The sequence below is a fragment of the Toxorhynchites rutilus genome, chromosome 1 (genome assembly GCF_029784135.1).
Source record: "Toxorhynchites rutilus septentrionalis strain SRP chromosome 1, ASM2978413v1, whole genome shotgun sequence".
Classification (NCBI taxonomy): Eukaryota; Metazoa; Arthropoda; class Insecta; order Diptera; family Culicidae; genus Toxorhynchites; species Toxorhynchites rutilus.
The window spans coordinates 202,252,014-202,270,446 of record NC_073744.1 but is presented as its reverse complement, the minus strand read 5'-3'; the positions used below and the strand labels follow the sequence as shown (position 1 = coordinate 202,270,446).

Sequence of the window (18,433 nt, the reverse complement as noted above, 5' to 3'; positions counted from 1 at the left end):
GGATACGCTTCCTCGAACATTGTTAGTATTCGAGGGCGACCGCTCATGTCCGTCTCCAAAGCAGTGCAGATGTAATAGGCGCGGATCACGAATTCGTTCATTTCGTGTGTCCACATGATCCGGCGCCTAGTTGTACCCACAAGTGTGGACGACTGTCGTCTGGCAGTCGCAACACGTCTCGTAGGCGCAGCGTTTCTTGGGTGATGTCGATGGCTGCTGTTTCCGTGTGGCGGTAGCTCTTCGGGTTGAACCCGGCTGGTGGCCCGCTCTTGCACATCGCCCTCCAGCCGCTGGCCGCTCGCTCTTACGCCCGTTCCAGGACCAGCTCCAGTTCGGGGACCCTCCTCGGGCGATCGCATTCTAAGTATTCTTCGTGAACGTAGCTCCATTTTCTGGGTGTATCTCCTTTGCCCGGGAGACAGCGGGTATGCAAGGCCTCCATGACCCGGGAGGCCTTCCCCGGGAGAGATATAGCGCTCTGACTCGCTCGCACCCCCTCACTTAGCCACTTTCGACACCCGTTCTCGGAGCCAAGACCAGGTGTGTGTTTCCAGTTCACGCCCGATCTAAAAATGTCGTCATATGATCTTCGTGGAGGCGTGAGATAGGAACATTTGAGACCAACGGGCAGGCTCCTACCCTAGTGTTGATCCCCATTTGAGAATCCCCATTTGTGAGTTTTTTTTTTTTCTTTTTCTCTCTGCACCTGCTGCTTGATCTCGTCGACTTGCGTTTGGGAGAGCATATTGTTGCGTACAATCGCTCTACGCCTCGCGTTCATCGCGTTTTGGTCAAGCCTCCCGACGAACTCTGGATACGCTTCCTCGAACATTGCGAGTATTCGAGGGCGACCGCTCATGTCCGTCTCCAAAGCAGTTTTTTTTTTTTTTTTTTTTTTTTTTTTTTTTTTTGGTGAAGAAGGTGGAGATCTTCATAGACACCCAGTCGCCATGTTGACTGGGTAGTGTGAGATTCTTACTCACTAAAACCACCTCCTATGCGCCTTGCCTTTCCCCCCCCGGAACCACCGTTTGGTATTACTTCGGGAGGAGTCTGTGCTCATGCACTCATCTCTATGAATTGCTACTTCTTTGTTCTTCTCTCCATCTTCGTTGGAGCATCGTGAGTATTTTGGTAATAGCAGAATTAACCGCATTCCACGTGCTCTCTTTTTCGCACATTCGTTGAACAACGTTTCCAGCGTTCACATCTGGGCTGATCTCCCGGTACATTTGTTCTCTTTCTTGGACAAAGCGAGGACAGTAGAAAACCACGTGCTCCGGCGTTTCCTCTATTCCATCACACTCAGGGCAAAACGGTGAACTTGCATGGCCGATTCTGTGCAAGTACCGTCTAAAGCAACCATGTCCGGATAAGAATTGCGTCAAGTGTAAATTGACTTCACCGTGCTTTCTTTGTACCCAATTGATTATATTTGGGATCAGTCTGTGGGTCCATCTACCGTTAGGGGTGCTGTTCCACTCCTGCTGCCACTTCCTCATGGAGTCGGCTCTTGCTGTTACTCGAGCTTCTCTATTGCTCTGTGTGCTTGTCGTTCTCAGATTGTAGCACATACTATCTTCGCTCAGAGTGATTTCGATAGGAACCAATCCGGCTATGACACATACCGCCTCCGCAGATATCGTTTTATAGGCACTGGCTACTCTCATCGCCGTCATCCGGTAAGTTCTGTTCAACAGTCTACGGTTTTGTTGTAATTTAAGCGCTGCTGTCCAAGCCGGACCACCGTATCGCAATATCGAAGTGGCTACACTGGCCAGAAGGCGCCTCTTACTACTGCTTGGCCCTGCATTATTGGGCATTATCCTAGCAAACGCCGTGGAAACTTTAGCCGCTTTTTCACACGCGTATTTCACGTGGCTCTTAAAATTGAGTCGGTCGTCTATTATAACACCCAGGTATTTAAGTTCGCGTTTGGAGACGATAGTATGCGCCCCAACTGTTATTTCTGCCTGCTGTACTGCTCTGTGGTTGCTGATTATCACCATTTCTGTTTTGTGGTGTGCGATCCTCAGTTTAGCATCGTTCATCCAATCTTCAACAGTTTGTATTGCCTCAGTAGCCAACATTTCTACTTCCTCTCGGGACTTGCCTGTTACCGTCAAGGATATATCGTCGGCGAAGCCGGTAATCACTACACCCTGCGGAAGCTTCAACCTCAGCACTTCATCGTACATTCCATTCCATAGTGTTGGACCCAAGATGGAACCCTGTGGGACACCCGCTGTTATGTTAAATGACTCCTGTCCCATGTCTGTGTCATAAATCAAAACTCGGTTCTCGAAATAGCTTTTCAGGATCTTACAAACATAGTTTGGTACCGTCAGTCTGTGCAACGCTTCGGCGATAGCTTCCCAGCTGGCACTGTTGAACGCATTTTTTACGTCGACCGTAATTACTGCGCAAAATCGATTTCCACGTTTTTTCTGCTTCAACACTTTTTCAGCTGCTTCGACAACTGACAAGATGGCATCCACCGTAGATTTATTTTTCCGAAATCCGAACTGCATCCTCGAGAGTCTGTTCACTTTCTGTGCATCTCGACAGCCTGTTGAGGATGATCTTCTCTAACAGTTTCCCAAGGGTATCAAGGAGGCAAATCGGTCTATACGAGGATGGATCCCCTGGTGGCTTCCCTGGTTTTGGCAGTAGCACCAGTCTCTGCTTCTTCCACATGTCTGGAAAGTACCCCTCATCCAGGCACTTTTGCAGCGTTGCCCTGAAAATGTCAGAGTTCGCTTGTATTGCGGCTTTAACCGCCACATTTGGGATTCCGTCGGGGCCAGGTGTTTTGTTGACTTTTAATTTTCTTGCTGCCGTAATCAGCTCCTCTGTTGACACTCTCTCGACGCGTTCTTCATCATCGCCATATGGCGTTGCTGGCCAGGTAATCGGATCATGCTTCGGGAAGAGCCCTTCTACGATTTTCTTCAGCTTATCCGGACAGCTTTCACGGGGCATCGATGGGCCTCTGATTTTGGCCATCACTACCCTATATGCTGTGCCCCAAGGGTTCGCATCGGCATCGCGACATAACTCTTTGAAGCAGTTTCTCTTGCTGGATCTGATTTCGTGCTTAAGGGCGGCTTTTGCCGTTTTGAATAATTCTCTACGCTCTATTCTTTCGCTAGTAGTTCTAGCCCTCTGCATTCTCCTTCTCGCTCGGAGACAGTCCGAGCGAAGGGAGTTAATCACCTCGTTCCACCTATAAACTGGGCAGCGTTCGTTTTTCGGTGTTCTTTTTCTCGGCATGGCGACGTCACATGCTCTCACCATTATACTTGTCAATTCACTGGCGCTCGTGTTATTGACTGATCGTTCCTCTCGGAGTGCTTCCAGGAAGAGATTTTTGTCGAGTTCCTTCGACTTCCATCTTCGACCCTCTGTTCTCATTATTCGTCTTTTTACTAAGTTCTGGCTGCCGACGGTATAGCGAATTGCTTGGTGGTCGCTGTGAGTATAATCATCACACACTCTCCAATTAATGTTTGATGCCAGTGTCGGACTGCAAAATGTGACATCAATAATTGATTCTCGACCATCTCTATGGAAGGTGCTGGTGCAACCTTCATTGGCCAGTCTCACATTCAGCTTTGCCAGAGCTTCCAGCAGACTAAAGCCCCTCGTGTTGGTAAATCTGCTACCCCATTCCACTGCCCAGGCATTGAAGTCTCCGCCGATGACTATAGGGCTCCTTCCTACGAGATCTTCGGTTAGATTGTGGAGCATCTGATCAAACTGCTCTATCGTCCATCTCGGGGGGGCATAGCAGCTACATACGAAGATTCCATTTATTTTGGCTATCACGAACCCTTCATATGCGTTGGATACCACTTCCTGGATGGGGTATCTTCAATGTGAGTTTCAGCAGGTGTCATCGTATGTGTGATAAGACTTGCTCAACTTGGCAAATAGAATTTCCCTATCACCTGTGCATGCAATGCTTTAGTTTTCTTTGCATGCACGTAACCTATAATTCATATCATAATAGGCTGCGAAGAAACAAGAAGTTAATTTCCTTAGTTTGACAGTTGCGCCATGACGAAGTGGCAGCGTATTCGTGATTCATCCCACGCGCAAATGTCGCAAAAAGATATTTCAAACGCCGTGAGAATGTCCCGGTGGACCGTGAAAAAGGTCTTAGACCGAGAAAAGAAAAGACAACTATCCTCTTGGGCACGACTTGTCCAAGGTTAGATTGAATTCCGAGAGTTATCGCTGCCATCCAAAGGAATATTCGGACGAATTCAGTGCGTTCAATGAGGAAAATGGCAAAGGAAAACAGGATCAGCGACTTTCCGGCACAGAAGATCGTAATGGAAAATAGCGGGACGAAGTCGAGAGCACGGAAAAAAACTCACATGATTACCAACCGCATCCAGGAGCTAACGTATGCATTAAAAAAATGGACAAAAATTGCCGATTTTTCATGGGTTTACCTTCACACGCACTGACGAAACTACCCATGCAGCATCAATCATAGTAACCCATGAAGCTACTTCGTTCAGAAGTGTGCACGTTCAACGAACGGTACCCCGCCGCGTCGAAAACGGACGTCGTGTGGCATTTTGTGGACGCCGGATACGCCCATTCCGGCATCTACAACATCTTGGCACTATTGGACAACAATCAGAGCAACGAAAGAAAACCCGGTTCCGGACGACCGAAGATCGAGGGAAAAGTGGCTTCATCGCTGCGTGCGCTTGGCCAGGAGGTCGATGCAACCGGCTAAACAGTGAAAAAGTACCTGGCGACCATGGACATACATGTCAGGAAGCAGAAGTCCTGTCCACTGGTCTCGGAACTGCAGGCAATGACGCAGCGGCAGCGGCTGAATAAGATGGTCAAGTCGATTTTCCCGGCGAATCGCGACGTGGCGGTGGTGATGGACGACGAGACTTATCTCACCTTGGATGGCAACGACTGACAGGGCACTACTTCCCCACGAAGGAAGTGAGCTCCGAAGTGAAGTTTATTTCACACACCAAGTTCCCCAAGAAGGTGCTGCTGTGGCTGACAATCAGCGGGAAGGGAATGTCAAAGCCGCTCTTCTTTAGCTCCGGGTTGGCCGTGAACGGGGAAATTTATAGTACGAAGTGCCTGTCGGAAGTTGCGTCGTTCATCGAGAAATACCATAAGGGCGAAGACGCGATGTTCTGGCTGGATCTGGCGTCGGCCCACTACTCGAAGCGATCCTTAGAGGAGATGGAGCGGCTGAATATCGATGTGGTACTCAAGTCGGCGAACCCGCCCAACGTCCTCCAGCTACGTCCCATCGAGAATTTCTAGGCAAACCTGAAGCGTAAGATCTACTCCAACAATTTCGTCGTGAAAACAGAGAAGGAATTGATAAATAAAACGAAGAGAGAACCCAAAAACATGCCTACACGCATGTTTTCGTCCGCCATGGCGAATGTTCCGGTTAAATGCCGGAAGGCCGCTCGCAAGGGCGAAGATTTTTTTTGCAAGCAAGCTAATATAATTACACCCTTCATGGGAAATTTATCAAACTCAATTATCTGTCTTAGTTTTTTCTTTCACCATCCGATAAAAAGCCAAGCGATGTAAGAAAATCTCGAACTGCCTCGAACGAAAATCTCGTGAAAAATCCGATAACCCGACGATACCGACCGACAACCGACGAGAACATGTTTACCGTCGATTTCGTATCAAATTCCAGAACCGATCGCTATATTAGTTCTTTCCCGGTAAAAGACGGCCGACGAGTTGAAGAAGTTGTATCAGACAAAATAAAAAAATTACCCGGTGTTCACTCCAGAAACACGGAGGTCTACATCATTATTATAAGTAAGTATGTTCTTGAATCAAAAAGCAGTACGGCTCGAAGCCAAATGTTGAATTTCAACAAGATGGGGCTCTGCCAAACCTTGAACCGCGCTCAGAAGTGGAACATCTGCGGTTCTGGGCGAAGGATATGTGGCCGCCATCCAATCCCGATCGCTGGATTACTCAGTATGGCGCGTCATGAAGGCCAAGCCCGCTTCTAAATGCCACCCGAGTATTGCAAGCATCAGACAAACTTTGTATCGGGAGAGAAATGGATCCAGGATACATCTGGTAGTGTGTGGAGGCCGTAAATGCAGCAAGTGGAAACTCGATCGACGATTAAAATAGCTCAAGACTCTCAGAAACATCCCCCTTTTGAATAATAAAAAATCGAAACCGAATTTATTGAGAATTTTTGAAATTTTAACATTGCTAAATGTTGCAAACATTATCACGCATACGGTGCATGAGAAGATTGCTGCGCGGGAGCTTATGCTGCGTCAGGCTGTTCGTCAGAACACGAAGCAATATAAACAGGAGCGGAGACAGCAAACCCAACTATTTCGGGAGGAGGAGCGCCGTCAAGATGAGAAGTGTGATGAACTAGAACAGGAGCATCGCTTTCACGAGACGCGAAAGTTCTACGGGTAACTCAATGCACCCCAAAAGGTTTCGTGTCCCGAGTAGAAGTGTGCTGTAATAAAAATGGGAGCCAAGAACCAAGAGCCAAAGAACTTCACGAACGATCGTGAAGTTACCGAAAGGTGGAGGGATCACTTCGATGAACACCTGAATGACGTACATGCAAAGGACCAAGATAACGATGAAAGCGATTGTGTTGGTGCAATAAATAATGAAAATGTGACGCCCTCAGCGATATATGATGTTAAGAAGAACAACTGAAGCTGAAGAACAACAAATAAATTAGAAAAGGTGAAAGTCCTTACGCATCATCTATTCATCGTCTTAGAGCTACAATGAATAGAATACAGCGCTGTGTACGGATATAGGGTGGATTATCTGATCCATGCAAATCCCACAAGTGGCTTTTAAATGATGATGATGATCCCACCTCATTCTCCTACAAAGGTTTGAGCAGGACGCATATCGGACGGATATCTTATTGATAATAATTGAATTACTGTATTTCTTTATTACATCAGACTAGCCAGCGAGCACACTAAATTGAAAATAAAAACGGACTGGTTATCCCGCAGACAGAGATTACTAACCGAAATTTAAGCCTTTAACTAAAGTATTCATGGCATGTCGAGAGAATTTCCAACCCGGGAAGACCCTTGACCGATTGAGAATTGAACCAAATACCTATGTCAGTATTAGCCATGAATTTACAAGGTAATCCCGCTTTATCAGATCCCGGCCACGGCCAGCAATTGCGATCGTTTCCCAGTTTTAGCAGCTGAGGAAACCCAAGCCTAATTCGAACCGATACTTCAGGCACATTACTTTAAATATCCCAAGGCATGTCAATAAAATTTCCAACCCGAAAAAATCCTTGACCGATCAGGAATTGAACCCAATACCTATGTCAGCATGAGCCTTGAGTTTACAAAGGAATTCCCGCTTCACTGGACACCCGACAACGGCTCGAGTTTGGGAGATGCATGATCATTGGGAGTCGCGACTATTATGGTCTCCACAAACACTTGATGTCGTACGAAATGTTCCCTATATAAAAGGCTCATAAAACCGGGCATGAGACATGGACAATGTTCGAAGAGAATCTACGAGCACTCGGATTCTGTCAACGACATGTGTTGAGTACCATCTTCGGCGGTGTGCAAGAGAATGGCGTATGGAGACGAAAAACGAATCACGAGCGCACGCAACTCACTAGTTAATCCAGTGCCAATAAAGATACCCAAGCAGGAAGGATACGCTGGACAGGACATGTTGCAAAAATGGTGGTTAGTAGTTAGACCAAGTGCAGCAAGATCTTATCAACATGCTAAGCCAAAATGAATTGATAAACTACAGCTGGGAGATTGTTCAGTGGTATTGTACCAATGGGGTTGATTTCATTTACAAGAACCTAAACTAAAACCTCAAAATATGAACCGAAGCTTAAGAAGACTAGTAAACGGCTCGGGACACTGTAAAGATTAACAATTTTTGGAACAAACTTCCCAGAGAGGTGTGCACCATCAATGGTGGGGATATGAAGAAAATGATTTTAACAACGATCTATGGAAGCGTCATAAAATATCTTTGTTTTAACACTTTGCGGTCGTTCGTCTGCTCTCAGCCACCACAGCTAGGAATGATACTGAATACTTTATTCAACCATGTAAAAGTTTACACTTTTTTTCAACGAATTTTAATGCCTAGTGAACTGGTTCACGAATTAATACGGTGACTCTATGAATAATAGATAACGGTAATCGAAACTCGGAAACTCGAAACCAAACATTATTAACGCGGAAAGATAAGACGCTCTGTTTCATGAGAAATTCGATTAGATCGCAAAGGGTAAATTGATTACTCTTTTCTTTATTCTTTCCATCCCCAATGTATAAGTGATTTCTTCGTACGGATTCTAAGTGGACAATACTTTAAAAGGCTCCGGTTTAGATCAACGATACAGCTTTTAGTACGAAATTTTGTCTCGTTAAACATCTATTGAAAAACAATGGATTTATTTCACTACACCTTGGGCCTGATTCTCAAATACACTTCACGGTGGAAACGAATTAAACGGCACGGCATTGAACTACGTTTTACGAGTTAGTGAAGTGTCGAAGATGAATTTTCAGGCAGAATGAGCACTTTTCAAATAAAAAATCATTAATGAAAATTAACTTCTTCGTATCAAACTGGTGTTTAATGTGAGTGGAAAACTTTGTTTTCTTCATGTGGTATAATAATCTCATACAAAAATTTCATCTGAAGATAATTTGATATTATAATGATAAGTTTAGTGGGAAACTAATCTCGTATCCAGATGTCGATATCATACCGTTGTCATCGCGAATACGTTTCATTCCGTTTCCACCGTGAAGTGTGTTCGTAGTGTATTCGAGAATCAGGCCCCTTATATATAAAGGGCCTTATTCCCGTTTTCACTTCACGGTGAAAATGGAATAAAGTGTATCCGCGATGACAACGATAGGGTGTGGACATCTGGATACGAAATTGGTTTTCCACTAAAACTAATCATTATAATATGAAATTATATTCAGATACAATTTTTGAAAGAGATTATTTTACCACATGAAAAAAAACAAAGTTTTCCATTCACATTGAACACTAATTTTATACGGAGAAGTTAATTTTCGTTCAAAATTTCTTTTCAAAATGTGTTCATTCTGCCTGAAAACCCATTATTATCGTTGACGCTGCACTAACTCGTGAAACGTAGTTCAATGGCGTGCCGTTCATTTCGTTTTCACCGTGAAGTGTGTACGGGAATAAAGCCCAAAGGCTTATGAGTGCTTTGGCGCTTATATCGAACTGGAAGCCCTTTTTTCTCTGCATTAGACTTGATTCTTTCTCCGATGCTCTAACCGCTGTCGATGATGCAGATCTTGTACTCTCTTAAAATGAACGAACAATTGGTCAAAATTTATTTTACTTTGACTCTCGTTTGATGATTTTGCGGTCCTAAAAAGCAACGTTATGATAAAACATAGAGTTATCAATGGTTACCATATGGAACATACACTTTGGTAGGCTGTCCCCAATAATTCGGCACGCACTGTAACCGATTTCGCAGCAGATTGAACGCTTCCGTTTGTGGAAGCAACATAAGAATTCCGTAAAGCGCTCGAGATAAATGTTGTGCATCTGCGTTATCGTTAGCGTGAGATATCAGCGTCAGACGGAGGGCTGAAGTAAAAAAATAGGTTTCACGAAGTTCTTCTCTAGCTTCGATTTCAATACTCACAAGCGAAAATAGGAGATTCTATCAGTTGGACCAATTTATCGATCTCAACCAAAAAGTCCACAGTGATTTCCATATCAGCGCTGAAACGAAAAAGGATTACCAACAGCCTTCGGATCACAACCAACTCACTCACAATAATATCACAATTTCGGAAACCTGTTGATAACACTGCGCGAGAAGACACAACGAAAGTGTCGAAACAGCACAATGCGACCAACATTTGTACAGACACTCGAAGAGCGAAGCAGATTTCTCGTTTTTTATATCCCTCAGAGTGTTTCTGAGATCGAACAGATCGGATGTCGTCAGCAGAATCAAATTCAACGTCCGGACCATCGTCGAGGCAAACTTCAGATTGGGTGTTTCGTCCTGTAGAATCTCCGCGAAGGTACGATAAATGTACTCCGCGTTCAACAGCCTACAAAGCTGTCTTATGATAAGTGTTCCTCTGTTCTCGAGGAAAATCGTATTCTCACTAAACATTGTCAGCAATTCCATAAGGAAATGTTTGTACTGCATCTGGTCAAAGTTGCTCCCTTTGGCGGTTGCGGAATTGACAATTTCAGCTAGCACAACAATCGTTTGCAGGACCACTTCATCCGAACTGTCCGAGAGGCAATCCCTCAACAGCAAAGGGAACAAATTGTTGGCGTGAGTCGACATCTCATCGTGCACTTCGGTAAAAAGATGGTGAACCCATCTCAGCGTCGCTATTTTTGTCGGCACTGAACTGTGTATCAGATACTGTCGAAGCACTTGCATCACCGAGTCTAGATCCAAGTATTGTAGATTCTTCTGCCTATCGTTCCTTGCTGAAACCAGCACCAGCAGATGGTCATTCACGGCAGTGGCGCATTCTTTAATATGCCTTTTCGATTCGCCTTCGAAAGCCAAACACGGTAAAATTGCTGTAAAAAGGCCCGATGAAAAGCCAATAATTTCTCCGCCTGCCAACTGCACAAATTCTTTGATCCAAATTATCGCCGTGAACTGAATTAACAAATTGCTAGATTGCGCCTGTACGATTAAAACATTCATCATCTGCGGTATATCGGCAGTGCCCGGATCAGATTTGATCGCTTTCAGGAATTGAGTCAACAGAGATTCACACATGCGCTGGATTTCCGGCATATTATCCTCCAGCATTTGAAACAAACCGAGTAGAATCTCCGGCAAATAAGGTACCATATTGATTTCGGGAACAGCGTTCAAAACCGAAATCCAAGAAATGATAAACTGTCTCGCGAACGAATTTTTCGCCATGATTCTTTCTCTAACCAAAGGCATAAACGCGTCCAGATCGAAGCAGCTAGCTGATTCGATAACGATATCCTTCAGTAGCCGATCCAGCAACTCACTACCGGTTTTAACGTTTTGATCGGGATCCGTAACGAGCCTGCTCAGAGACGTGAACAAACTGGGAAACATTGGAATGATCGATCCCCTCGAAACTTTGACCACATTGTAAATTGACTCGCTGGCAAAGTAACGCACTCTCGTATCCGTGTCCATTAGGCAATTCAGTGCCGGATTTACGATTTCATCGATAAACATTTCCGTATCTTTGCCCAGGGCTATACTTGTTGCTGCTAGCGCAATCAGTCCTCCCTGAAACAGTATCTTTTGATGATCAAGACATAGAAAAAACCAAACTCAAGCCTGACCTTTTTTTTGTTGGAATCGTTCGAGGTAACAAAGTCCCGACTCAGTACCTCAATAATGCGCTTGATTTGGGCAACGTTCTTCTTGGAGTTGAAATCGGCCACCATTCTGTAACGATAGATTTACGCTTTTATCCACAACGGTTACTGCTGATGAAGACGGAGTGCATACTTTTCAATCTCGGAGGCAGCAACCCTCCGTTTTTCGTAGGTTTTGTCGCTGAGTGCCTTCACACAGGCTTCACTTATCGGGGCGAATGCATTTTCCATATTTCTCTATGCCAAGTACGGATTTTTGCCACTGTGAACCACTCGAAATTCTACGCTGACTCACGGTAAACAATTCGCCAGAGTAAATATTATTGATTGGATTGTCTTCCGGAACTGTCAAGTGGTTTTGTTTATGTTGTACAGTTTATTTTAAAATCTCTTGTGGAATAATATACCTTCTAGCAAGAAATTTTGTGTGAACACTCTATGTTGAGAGGCTGCTAGAATTTGTGCCGTAAGTAGACAATTTTGGACCGAAAACAAATGATGTATTAGAATAATTATTCCATGTTTCGAAAAAAAAACTATCGTATCCTCGACACGGCAATTAGTGATGTCCGATATTCATTCTATTAACGATTAATGACAAAAAAAATAATAGGGTCCTATTATGTAAATCGACTCGATAAGAATTTTGCTCCCAAATTTCGTTTTGGCAGCCAAGATTGGGTCGAATATAGAGGCCTATTCCAGAAGATGAGACGAGCAAACGAGCGCTCGTCTCGTTTGTTTTTATATTCCAGAAGCCGAGCTCGATGAAAAACGTAGGTCGTCTGGCTCGACGACCGTTTGGCCGCGCTCGCCGATGAATAAGTCGAGTCGTAGTATTGCATAGGCAATATTTTTCCAATGTTTTTCTTTACTGAAATATGAATATAAACATCACAATAATGCATTTCATTCGTCGTACCTATTGTTTCGACATTTATTGCAATGAATGTGAACAAATCTTGAGTATTTTATAGTGCATCTGTTAAGGGAAATAGTTGATTAGGTGAATAAACATTGGTTTCAATAACTCCATAATAAATAAATGTCTGAGTGATGAAATTCTGTGCTAGTAGAAAAATATCAATAAAACAAAAAGATTTGTGAAACTTATTTTTCTTAATTGTGATTTTAAGATTTTGGCACTGAGAAAAGAGTCTCGATTGATCAATTTCAGAAATGTTTGTTGTTTTTCTCAAAATAAAAACACGTCTTCACATCTAACATCACTGTTCATACCGAGATTAAGTGTCAGAAGTGTTTCCAGTCTACCAAATAAAACATTTCAATGAAACTCGTGTACTGGAATAGAATATTCTGCTCGTCTCGACAGTGACTGAAGCCGATACGAGACGAGACGAATTTATCGTGAATTTGAATTTGTGCGAGGACTTCTGATAAATTACCGGTAAACACATACCTTAAAATACCCAATTTTCTTGAAGAAACGGCATTTTTTTAGAATGATTATTTCACAAAAAACATTTAATAGGTTTTTGTTGGTTAAAGTAATACTTAAGGTCACAGAGAATGTTAATTCGTCTCCTAATCTAGATAGGATCTCATTATGTTGGGCGTACAGTACGAAGAGTACCGAATATCATGTCAATCCGTTTGTAGACGTTTAGCTTGGGCTGGACGTTGATACCTTTGATTGTTGCAATCGTCGTTCAAGTTTTTCCTTGATGCTCAACTGCAGGTTTCGCATCGTCCAGTGGATTTTTTCCTTCTGTTGTCCAACTACTGCATCAATATCATCATCGTCAAATTTGATTAAGTCAGGAACAATTTGAAATGCCTGCTTGATCAGTGCAGTCCGTGACGTTTGATAGAAGACGCCAAAGACATTATGAATTGTATCACGATCACGACCAGAATGATTATTCATATACGAGAACAAATCTGCATATACGAAACGTCTTGCTGCAATACTTCCAATCAGGGTTTCAAGCAGCTGCTTCGAAATTTCCGATGGTTTGCTCCGATAGCTGTTCTAGCATAAGTTGCAATCTGACGTCAACTTCATAAAGGGTGCATTTCTTCCGCAATAGCAGTTTAACAGCGACCAGAATTGGTTCGAGTGCATCAACCAAATTCCTACAGAGATGAACCAGTCTTCGGCTGAATCTCTCTTTAATAAAGAAAGAAAAAAAATCCTTTATCGTTGTCAGTTCTTCATCGCTGAAGCTTATCTTGTGTTACGTTTTCATATCGAGCTGCGATTTTTTTCGGAGGTCGTAGGTCGGAAGTCATAGATCTTATTTGATTCTCGAATAATATTTCAAATCGGCATAAAGGCGATTATTATTTATGGCGTAAAAAAATACCAAAATTACCGGTTATTTATCGTAAAACCGGTAACGGTAAAACCAGTTAACAATCCCTAATTCAGAGCGTCTGCTTTTAAACGTTAGGTTGATAATTACTAAGAAAATAAACCGGTTGTCTGATTCCAACCTAAACAAGGTCTTGCTTCTGTAATCGATTTATGGGAGCATGATGTTCAGTTAAATCGCTGCAACTATCCGAAATGCGGGATTGTTTGGTAAAAATGCGATTTTGATTTTGTGTATTGATTAATCAACAGCTTAGAAAATATAGGGTTAGTCAATTAACTTGAAAAATAAGACATCACTAGATAGGGACATGTGCACCCGTGGCCGAGTGGTTAGCGTCCCACACTATCATGCCGGGTGTTCGGGTTCGATTCCCGTTCTGGTTGGGGGATTTTTCGTCAAAGAAAATTCTTCCGGCTTGCACTGTGGTCACGCGTATTCTAGAGCTTGCCACTCTAGAGTACATTCAAGGCGTGTTATTCGGCATAGAAATCTCAACCAAGCATTAATGAACGACGCTAGTTAAAGAATACGTTGAGACGGCAAAAGTTCCACAGGGAACGTTAACGCCATTCAAGAAGAAGAAGAGGTTTATTTTGGACCAAGACGGGTCTATGGTACTAGGTGAGGCCGTTTCGTAACTAAGTTGGTTAGGGGAGCGGTATATGAAAACAGTACGGAAGAAAGCAGAAGGGGAATTATTTCCTTGAAGCGTGAAAGAGACAGACTGATCAGGAGCGAGCTTCGGCACTAGCGTATTGTGTTTTGTTTACAAACAAAACACAGTAGATTTCCAAGATGGCTGAAGAGTGGACATCAGCTGTTAATTGTACTCACTTTCCGGTGAGCCAACCCAATCTTGTGTGCTTTGGCTGTCAATTTGACAGCTTGTGTCCTATCTGCTCGGAATTCTAACAAATTTCGATAATCGAGTTAAAATTGGCGAAAAATACACCACTGGCTACGTTATCATTTGCGTGAATCTGTCACCATCTAGTTTCGTCCCGGGGTTAGCGACAGCAACCGTCTTTAATCGGCGAGATGGCCTTTTCGGTGCTGAATTCGGTGACCAAAAAGGCGGCGTCGAATGTTTATATAACCAATTGTTTGTTGAAAAATGTCGGAGCTTTATATAATTCCCAGCAGGTGCGCAATGCTGGGAAGTGGCATCCCGATCCGGAATTCATCAGTCAATTCAATGCGGCCGTGATGTATCCGGATGAGGTCACCTCCAAGTGGAAGATACCTCCATGGAACAGCAAGCTTGCTCCGGTTGAGAAGACGGTCCGTAACGTTAAGCTCAACTTCGGTCCTCAACATCCGGCGGCTCACGGTGTGCTGCGTTTGGTGCTGGAGCTGGATGGAGAAACCGTGATGAGGGCTGATCCGCACATTGGTCTCTTGCACCGTGGCACGGAAAAGTTAATTGAATACAAGACGTATACCCAGGCGTTGCCCTATTTCGATCGGTTGGACTACGTCTCGATGATGTGCAACGAGCAGTGCTTCTCGTTGGCAGTTGAGAAGCTGCTGAACATCGATATCCCATTGCGGGCCAAGTACATTCGCGTGTTGTTTGGTGAAATCACCAGGATTCTGAACCATATTATGGCCATTGGAACCCACGCTCTGGATGTGGGTGCATTGACACCGTTTTTCTGGTTGTTTGAAGAGCGTGAGAAAATGATGGAATTTTACGAACGTGTTTCTGGTGCTCGTATGCATGCCGCTTATATTCGTCCGGGAGGTGTATCGCAGGACATGCCACTCGGACTGCTGGATGATATTTACGAGTTTGCTTCGAAGTTTGGCGAGCGTCTGGATGAGGTTGAAGATGTTCTCACGACCAACCGTATTTGGGTGCAGCGTACGGAGGATATTGGTATTGTTTCGGCCGAGGATGCTTTGAATTATGGCTTCAGTGGCGTTATGCTACGCGGCTCCGGCATTAAGTGGGATCTTCGCAAATCGCAACCATACGATGCTTATGACTTGGTCGAATTCGATGTGCCCATCGGTACCAAGGGAGATTGTTACGATCGCTATTTGTGCCGCATCGAGGAAATGCGTCAGTCGCTACGTATTATCGATCAGTGTCTCAATCAGATGCCCGCCGGGGAAATTAAAACCGATGACGCTAAGTTGACAACGCCATCGCGATCTGAAATGAAAAATTCTATGGAAGCACTGATTCATCACTTCAAGCTGTTCACTCAGGGCTACCAAGTACCACCCGGTTCGACCTATACGGCAATCGAAGCACCAAAAGGAGAGTTCGGTGTTTATTTGGTAGCCGATGGTTCCAGCAAACCGTATCGCTGCAAGATCAAGGCCCCCGGATTTGCGCATCTAGCTGCGATTGATAAGATCGGAAAGCATCACATGCTCGCCGATATTGTGGCCATCATCGGAACGCTAGACGTTGTGTTTGGTGAAATCGATCGTTGAATGAAACGAATATTTCGAAGGTGATGCACACCGAGTCATTATATCAGTCGGCATCATTTATACGACTTTAATTGAATTGTTCAATAAAAAACGATGTTCTCCTTACCTGATTTGCTTTTTTCCGTTTGATAGTTGAGAAATTTCTGTTTATATAAGGCGTGTATCGAACAGTAGTCTCAAACTTTTAAACATCTAAATAAAACTGAAAACGTTCAGAAATTGTTTACAAGTGATTTAAAAAAAAAAAAACATTTACTTTAATTTGATGTGTCGATCATCTGAATCGGTCTAGTAGTTCAAAAGTTATGAATTGTTGAAAAAAGGAGAAAAAGTTGAATTTTCGAACAACCCTAAAATGTAAATGATCACCCTAATGAAAAAATAAAAAAAATACGGGTAAAATATTTTGCGATAAAGAATAAAACTACTAATTTTCACGAAAATCTGAGAACCACTATATCGGTTTGGCATGGAATGGCTGGTATAATAACGAAGTCGATACACTCCTTAAACATAACAATATTTCTCAAAGAAGTATTTAGAGTAATGAAACGTGGAAACATTTTTTTTTATATTGCAGACAATGTTGTCGAGAAAAATTATAAAACCTAAACCAAAAGTTTCCGAAGTGCTCACTGCCTACCTAAAACAGTGTAACGAACCGCCCTGGACGTCTTACTTCATAAAGGTTCGATTTCTGTTGACTCGTCTCCTCACAAGACTCAGTCGAATTGTCATTTTGTAGCATCGCGATGTACTGAACGACCAATTTGGTCGATCGCACTTCAACTGGACGCTGGACACCGGGACTAATTATCACATCCTGCGGACCGGATGCTATCCGTACATGAAGTATCACTGCACCAAACGCCGCTGGCAGGATCTTCGCGTAGAGGACAACTTCTTCAAGGCCATAAAGGTGATCAATCTCGGATTACCGCAGCTGGGCTACGGACTGGCGGCACGTTTCCTGATACGACACGTGGAATGGGTAGACATGGGGAGCAAACATGGGCGAATACCTATCTACTTTTTGTACGAGGAGGACAAGGGTTCTTTGTATTAATGAAACGAATGGTTAGCGTTTTCAATTTTAATTTATTTGCACATCAACGTTGTTAATTTTGCTCATACGACACCTCTGCAGATCGTAGATTCTCAAGGCAAAGCGAATTCCGAAAAAAAATCTGCAAAGAAAACAAACACTATTAACAACGGTGAAAGCACAACTGCAAGTAAAATATATTACGAAAGGTTAAATCAGTGGAAAAAAAAAGCAGAATCACTTTGGTTCATAAGCAGAACTGGTAAAATATAAAATATCATCATTGATTTATTAAAGTTTTCTTTATTTTGATAATATCACACATACCTTATTCAAATCAGAATGAAGTTTTCCAGAACACACAAAGTACCTTGTCTACAATTTTGAAGGCATTTCAGCATCCTCTATTTGGGCCCTGCAATTTAGAATGTCGATAAATGACAAGCTATTATCCTCTGCTCAAATAAAAAGCAACAGTTTTGCTGTTGGCAATCATCAGAAAGTGGTATTGATATAATCATCTCAGATCATAAGCAGAACTGGTAAATTGTAGGGTTTTCATCAGAAAACTATATATTAGAACATTCGTTCTAATCATGTTACGTTACCTCATTGGATCTTCCCGATATATAAGGCGAGAGCCTAACCCAAAAGGTCGACGATCAACCACGCGGGTGGGAAGGACAACCACATGCTAAAAATAGAGAAACAAAAAATATGAGCCACGCGGTCGACTGCATTTTTTTTTCTAGCGAAACATCTACGAAAATAATTCGTCAGCCTCGTTTTAGAAATTTAATCACAGACCAGAAATCATAAGCAGAACTGGTATAGAGATAAAGGTATCATCATGTTTCGTGATCATTGTGATCGATTTGAATAATCTCTAATTCAAATTATTATTCAATATTCTTACCTCCACGGGCGAGCGCGGTCTTCCTTCCGGTGAACCACTAATCCATTATTGATTGCTTGCCGATTTCCTCACATTTTTACGGATTGCATACGGAGCAAATGATAAGCGAAAATATTTTCGAAGCGCCCAAATCGCTGGTCAGAACAAAAATGAGCGAAAGATGATCGGACAGAAAACCACGGTGAAGATATCACACATTATTTTTTTTTCGAGCGCGATTTGCGACCACAGTTGCACAGTGTCGACATCTGGTGGCGACTTTCAAGATCGGGAATT

General features: G+C 43.3%; 4 protein-coding genes and 1 long non-coding RNA gene across 6 annotated transcripts in view; 3 read left to right on the top strand and 2 right to left on the bottom strand.

Annotated features, from left to right (window-relative positions):
* The window catches only part of LOC129763427 (116 kDa U5 small nuclear ribonucleoprotein component), a 27,027-nt gene extending 10,236 nt beyond the window's left edge, over positions 1–16,791 (top strand). The window contains exon 4 of the mRNA XM_055762490.1: positions 16,777–16,791. The gene's annotated coding sequence lies outside the window, so the exon portion shown is untranslated. The remainder of the gene's footprint in view (positions 1–16,776) is intronic.
* On the bottom strand, positions 8,304–11,972 carry LOC129763429 (protein VAC14 homolog). Of its 2 annotated transcripts, XM_055762495.1 has the most exons (7): positions 11,820–11,972; positions 11,546–11,757; positions 11,377–11,482; positions 9,846–11,320; positions 9,713–9,792; positions 9,489–9,654; positions 8,304–9,429 (listed from the first exon to the last, which is right to left on the bottom strand). In XM_055762495.1, the coding sequence occupies exons 2-7, from the start codon at positions 11,641–11,643 to the stop codon at positions 9,303–9,305; spliced, it is 2,052 nt and encodes a 683-aa protein (XP_055618470.1). In that variant the 5' UTR covers positions 11,644–11,757; positions 11,820–11,972; the 3' UTR covers positions 8,304–9,302. The 2 variants fall into 2 exon arrangements, with proteins under 2 accessions (XP_055618470.1, XP_055618469.1); XM_055762494.1 differs by having other exon boundaries at positions 11,546–11,972.
* Positions 11,727–17,531, top strand: LOC129763431 (uncharacterized protein C15orf61 homolog). The gene is made up of 3 exons (XM_055762497.1): positions 11,727–11,878; positions 16,777–16,884; positions 16,942–17,531. Exons 2-3 carry the CDS (start codon positions 16,780–16,782, stop codon positions 17,260–17,262), a joined length of 426 nt encoding a protein of 141 aa, XP_055618472.1. The 5' UTR covers positions 11,727–11,878; positions 16,777–16,779; the 3' UTR covers positions 17,263–17,531.
* Positions 14,608–16,301, top strand: LOC129763430 (NADH-ubiquinone oxidoreductase 49 kDa subunit). The gene has a single exon (XM_055762496.1). The coding sequence runs from the start codon at positions 14,790–14,792 to the stop codon at positions 16,194–16,196; it is 1,407 nt and encodes a 468-aa protein (XP_055618471.1). The 5' UTR covers positions 14,608–14,789; the 3' UTR covers positions 16,197–16,301.
* LOC129763433 (uncharacterized) lies at positions 17,275–18,433 on the bottom strand. Its single transcript, XR_008740923.1, has 4 exons — positions 18,158–18,433; positions 17,850–17,935; positions 17,569–17,656; positions 17,275–17,383 (listed from the first exon to the last, which is right to left on the bottom strand). It is a non-coding gene; the product is annotated as an uncharacterized LOC129763433 (long non-coding RNA).

Bases quoted from the DNA above. Each gene is read 5' to 3' on its own strand.
- LOC129763429 (XM_055762494.1), bottom strand. From the start codon at position 11,643: ATGGAAAATGCATTCGCCCCGATAAGTGAAGCCTGTGTGAAGGCACTC. The intron at 11,483-11,545 runs GTATGCACTCCG...CTATCGTTACAG, and splicing joins GCTGCCTCCGAGATTGAAAA to AATGGTGGCCGATTTCAACT. The intron at 9,793-9,845 runs GTGAGTGAGTTG...TTTTCGTTTCAG, and splicing joins TCCGAAATTGTGATATTATT to CGCTGATATGGAAATCACTG.
- LOC129763430 (XM_055762496.1), top strand. From the start codon at position 14,790: ATGGCCTTTTCGGTGCTGAATTCGGTGACCAAAAAGGCGGCGTCGAAT.
- LOC129763431 (XM_055762497.1), top strand. From the start codon at position 16,780: ATGTTGTCGAGAAAAATTATAAAACCTAAACCAAAAGTTTCCGAAGTG. The intron at 16,885-16,941 runs GTTCGATTTCTG...GTCATTTTGTAG, and splicing joins GGACGTCTTACTTCATAAAG to CATCGCGATGTACTGAACGA.